Source organism: Arachis ipaensis, chromosome B7, assembly GCF_059453495.1.
Source record: "Arachis ipaensis isolate K30076 ecotype BB chromosome B7, ASM5945349v1, whole genome shotgun sequence".
NCBI lineage: Eukaryota > Viridiplantae > Streptophyta > Magnoliopsida > Fabales > Fabaceae > Arachis > Arachis ipaensis.
In genome coordinates this window covers 43,292,141-43,297,642 of record NC_142442.1, presented here as the reverse complement: position 1 = coordinate 43,297,642, position 5,502 = coordinate 43,292,141, and the positions used below count along the sequence as shown (strand labels likewise).

At 32.0% G+C, this 5,502-nt stretch overlaps 1 protein-coding gene across 1 annotated transcript; it reads left to right on the top strand.

Annotated features, from left to right (window-relative positions):
- The first annotated feature begins 1,211 nt into the window (after positions 1-1,211).
- On the top strand, positions 1,212-2,264 carry LOC107609421 (lectin). The gene has a single exon (XM_016311397.2). It carries the CDS (start codon positions 1,276-1,278, stop codon positions 1,993-1,995), a length of 720 nt encoding a protein of 239 aa, XP_016166883.1. The 5' UTR covers positions 1,212-1,275; the 3' UTR covers positions 1,996-2,264.
- Positions 2,265-5,502: the final 3,238 nt, after the last annotated feature.

The following is a 5,502-nucleotide window of genomic DNA, read 5'->3' as shown; positions in this document are numbered from 1 at the left end:
GAGATCTGAAAAGTCTAAACCTTGTCTGTGGTATTCCGAGTAGGATCTGGGACAGAATGACTGTGACGAACTTCAAACTCACGAATGTTGGGTGCAGTGACAGTGTGCAAAAGGATAGAGAGATCCTATTCCGACACAAGTGAGAACCGACAGATGATTAGCCGTACGGTAGCTGTGCCTGGTATTTTTCATCCGAGACGAGAGATCCGACAGTTGATTAGCCATACAGAAACCGTACCTGGACCATTTTCACTGAGAGGACGGATGGTAGCCATTGACAACGGTGATCCACCAACATACAGCTTGCCATGGAAGGGAGCACGCATGATTGGATGAAGGCAATAGGAAAATAGAGGTTCAGAAGCAACAAAGCATCTCCAAACGCTTATCTGAAATTCCCACCAATGAATTACATAAGTATCTTTATTTTAATTTACGTTTTATTTATCTTTCAATTATCAAAACTCATAACCAATTGAATCCGCCTGACTAAGATTTACAAGATGACCATAGCTCGCTTCAAGTCGGCAATCTCTGTGGGATCGACGCTTACTCGCGTAAGATTTTATTACTTGGACGACCCAGTGCACTTGCTGGTTAGTTGTACCAGAGTTGTGAAAAGTGTGATCACAATTTCGTAAACCAAGTCTCCTATCGGGCTGGGGATATGAAGGCCATGATCCCTAGGCCATGATCTCTAGGACCACAAGACGCCCAATAAAAAAATACTCTTCTTCACTCTTGATATTTTATTTTGTGAGACCGGTTAACTCTTCCGTCAATGATCTCTCTCCAGAACATGTTTATGTGATATATTAATCACTAATATATCCTCTATGTAATTTTTATAAGTAAAAATAATTTAAAAATTACTAATATTTGACAGAAAGGCTAACTAGTCTCAACGAAGTAAAGATTAAGAACCGAAAAAGAAAATTTTTTAAGATTTTCATTGCCTTTTAAAATAATTATCAGAAGCTGTTAAGATTTTTTTTTTTTTCTAATAAAAAGCTTTCATTTTTTTCAAAAAGAAGTTGTTGCAGACTAGTCCACTGGCTCATTAGCTCGGCAACGAAAGCAAGGCGGTTTTGTTTATTTTAACCCCAAAAATTGGCAGAATAGGATGGTCCGGCCCATTTGCCACCCCAAGCTTGTCTCATTAGTTAGGCACCACTATAAATACGGAGGAGTGCTAAACCTTCGATGCCAAACTATCCACATTATTGCTCATTATATCACTCACCATAAGGTCCTGTTCCAACCTAAACCAAACCCATGTCTTCTACCTCATTTACCTTCAACAAATTTGAGTTTAATAACGAGAAGGACCTCATCTTCCAAGGAGATGCATCCATCTCAAAAAACAATGTCTTAAACCTCACCAAAGTGGACCAAAATGGGTTACCACTAGGTACTAGTGTTGGCAGAGTCTTGTACTCTGCTCCTATTCACCTCTTCAGTAGCTCTGCTTTGGCCTCAAGCTTTGAAACCACCTTCACCTTCCGGATCTCATCAAACAACTCTAATAACGTCGGTGACGGCCTTGCATTTTTCATTGCCGCACCGGAAACTACCATCCCCCCCGGTTCCAACGGCAGATTACTCGGTCTCTTCAGCGGCCCGTACACAACTGATAAAGTAGTTGCTGTTGAATTTGATACTTATCCTAACCGCGACATTGGGGATCCAGATTTTACCCACATCGGGATTGATATCAACACTCTAAAATCATCTGCGGTTGGTAAGTGGAGCGTGCAAAGTGGAGCAATAGCCACTGCATACATATCCTATGACTCTGTTTCTAAGATACTAAGTGTTACCTGTTCATACCCAAACGCGGCTCCAGTAACGGTTACTCATGCTTTTGACCTGGACAAGACACTTCCTGAATGGGTTCGGGTTGGGTTTTCTGGCTCCACTGGGCTATTCTCGCAGACAAATGATATTCTATCCTGGTCTTTCAGGTCAACGTTGACCACCAACAACATTGTGTAGGAACCATGGATGGTGTTGTCTTAAGGTCCTCACTCTTCTCAATATGACAATAAGGACAAAGTAGTGTAGTCCATTGTTGTTGTTGTTGTTTCTGCTTTTCAGTGTGTAGCATACTCTTCAAATTTGTGTTGTCTCTTTCTTTTCAATTATCTATGACGAGAAAGGTTGTAGCTTGGATGGGGTTTCATCCAATTGACGTGCTATACCGCTATATGTTGCTTAATTGGTTAACTTCTTTGTTCTTGGAATAAAAAAGCATGTTCGATGAAGTATACTTCGTTTAAGCATGTAAATTAATTTTAAGAGAATTTTAGATTGGATATTTTAAATTTTAATAATATTTTATTATTTTAGAAATTTTTAAAATAAATTAATCTCTTTATAAAAAAATAATTTTTTAAAATAATATTTTTGGATTTAATTATTTTATTATAAAAATTATTAGAAAATTATTTATTTAATACATATTGAAAATTGTATAGAAAATAATGAGTAATCTGTCTTGTAGAAATAATTATTAAAAATTTTAAGTAACAAAAATTTATTGAAAATTAAAATATTTAATTTTAAATTAAAGACTAATTTAAATATTTGCTAAATATAGTCCAACACACACGTGTTTAAAAAAAGTAAAAAATATCAGAATAAGTATTTAAGGAGAGTCTATAGTGTATACATGAAATAATAAAATATCCGCATCTGTGGATAATTGGATATGGTCAAAAATTATTTTTTATGTTTGAACTTTTTTGGTGATATGGAGGTGAATAAATTACATGAGAGTTGGACGCAAGTATGATGACAATGTCATCTCGCAGATGGCGAGAGATTGACATGCTCGCAAACGGCGAGAAGATGTAGCTGCCATTTCACATATGGCGAGAAGCCAGAAATGCAATACGTGTGAACGAACTCTGCAAGTTCTGTTTCGCATTCTTTTTCTGTCCCCAGCAAGATAAGACCATTTCCAGTAAAAACTTATCTCAGTCTTTATTTTTGACGCATCTGTCATAAAAAGTAATTTCACATCAGCTTTTGTGTTATAAACATAAAATAGGAACTCAAACCATCTTTTTCTTTTTCATTAGAAAAACTAACTTTAGTTCCGATTATGGTCCCACTTAATTAATTAATTAAAATATTTAAAATTAATATAATTATTTTTTTTAATAATATTATTTAAATTTATAAATTTAAGAATAATTCACTATTAAAAGATATTAATATTAAAAAAATTTTTATATAACAATAAATACACAATATATAATTCGAAATTATCCTAATTTGTAAAATTACATAATACAAAAAAAACATAAATAATTAATATAAATTATTAATATAAATTATTAATTAAATAAAAATTTAATTATTTAATCTAATTAATTATTATTTAAATTATTAATATAAATAATTAATTAAATAAAGATATAATTATTTAATTAATTAATATTTTATATAATTATTTATTTTTATAATAACTTGTCAAGTGACAAGTTATTATTAGACAATATGAGTCCCTGTTTAGAATGACTCATTCTCCTCAAAATCTGTGCAAAAACTCTTTCTCTCATTTTTTGTGAGTTCCTACACCTATCAGAAATATGGTCTTAATTTTTAGCCCATTGGAGTTACTCTAACATCCTCAAATATAATAAAAACCAAATAAAGTTTAATAAATAATGAGTTATAGTTCAAATGCTAAAATCTTTCTATACTTGTGTAAGAGATTGCAAATTTAAATTTTTTAATCTTTGATAAAAAATAAATAAAAAAATAAAGTTTAGTAAAATTTAAGTTACATGTTATGTTACATTATTAGTATTAGCCGAGATAATAAAAATATATTTTATTATTTAATAATAATTATTGCAAAAATGATGCAAATATTATAGATTTTTTTTAAAATACAAATACAATAAATTAAATTTTAATTACTTCTTCCGATATCCGCTCCTATATCGAAGTTGTATATATATATTCAATTATTCACCGTCTGAAATGTGCGTAACTGAAATTAAGGCCATTACAGTAGCCATAACTAGAATCATTACGCTAGCCTTTAATTATTATTGAGTTTCTAGTATTTGGTTTACTTTCTGTATTACACCACAAAATATTACACCACCAAATTATCTTTTCTACTTAAAAAATTAAAAACCACCTCGCATCATCTGAAATAGAATTTTAAAATAAAAAAAATAGAGTATATATCTATTTTGGTCCTCTTGTCTGTTCTCGTTGTATTTTAAAATAAAGACAAATAAAATTAATTTATATATATTCTAAATGATTAGGGCTGGAAGTGAGCCGAGCTGAGCCGAGCTGAGCCGAGCTAGACCAAGCTCAAGCTCGGCTCACGAAAATTGAGCTTGGCTTACGGCTCGACTCATTAACAATCGAGCTTATTTCTTAAGCTCAAGCTCGGCTCACCAGAAGCTCACGAGCTGGCTCAAATAAGAGAAATATAGATACATAATTTATAATTTTATATCAATAAATTATAATTTATATATTTTTAAAAATATTTGAAAAGATCAATTTTATATATTGTTTATTTATCAATAAATTATAAATTTTTTATTTATGTTCTATATTAAAATTATATGTAAAAAATAAATATAGATATTAAATAATTAAGATATATATATATAAAATTGAGCCAGCTCACGAGCTAATGAGCTGAGCTTATCCAAGCTCAAGCTCGACTCATTTAATTTATGAGCTCAATTTCAAGTTCAAGCTTGGCTCTCCAGCTCACGAGCTTAGCTTATCGAGCTGTTAACGAGTCGAGCTCGAGCTGGCTCATGAGCTGGCTTGACTCACTTCCAGCCCTATAAATGATACAAAAAGTCCTTCTGAATTGATCTTATCCCTTAAAAATCAAAAATTTATTAAGTAATAGCTTTATTCTTCAATAAAAAAAAATATTTTGGAATTATCTTGATAACCCTCCGTCTATCGTTTTAGGTTACGAAAAAGACTTGCATATTTTTTTTCTAATTTATTAGAAAAATTCTCTCTTCAGAAAAAGAGAGAGAGAGAAAATTTTTAGATTAGATATTTTAGTTTTTAATTAAAATTAATTACTCGATTAGTCCCTAACAATTAACTCTGTCAGTCATTTAGATTTTTTATGCCGTTAATTCTAACAGATAAAATAGTCACTGACAATTCTAACAGGGAACAGAATGGTCCCTGATCTCCTTTGTTCAGAAACGACATTGTTCTCTCCCAATTTCCATCATATCTCGCATAACACTAACAATCTAACACGGTAACTTCAAACTACACAATGCACACTCTATAAATTTAATGTTCACAAGAAAAAAAATCCTCAACCTGTTCTCAACCAATTCATACTCAGGAAACTAATGCCTATGTCTCTCAACTAGTTGTCGTCTTCAATGAATCCCATGAATCTAGACAGCAAGTCTGATTTGTTAAGACTCATCGTCATCGTTGCCATCTCCCTCCTCCTCTGTCCTAACATCTCCATGACCACATTGT

Coding starts and splice junctions, on each gene's coding strand:
- LOC107609421 (XM_016311397.2), top strand. CDS start 1,276: ATGTCTTCTACCTCATTTACCTTCAACAAATTTGAGTTTAATAACGAG.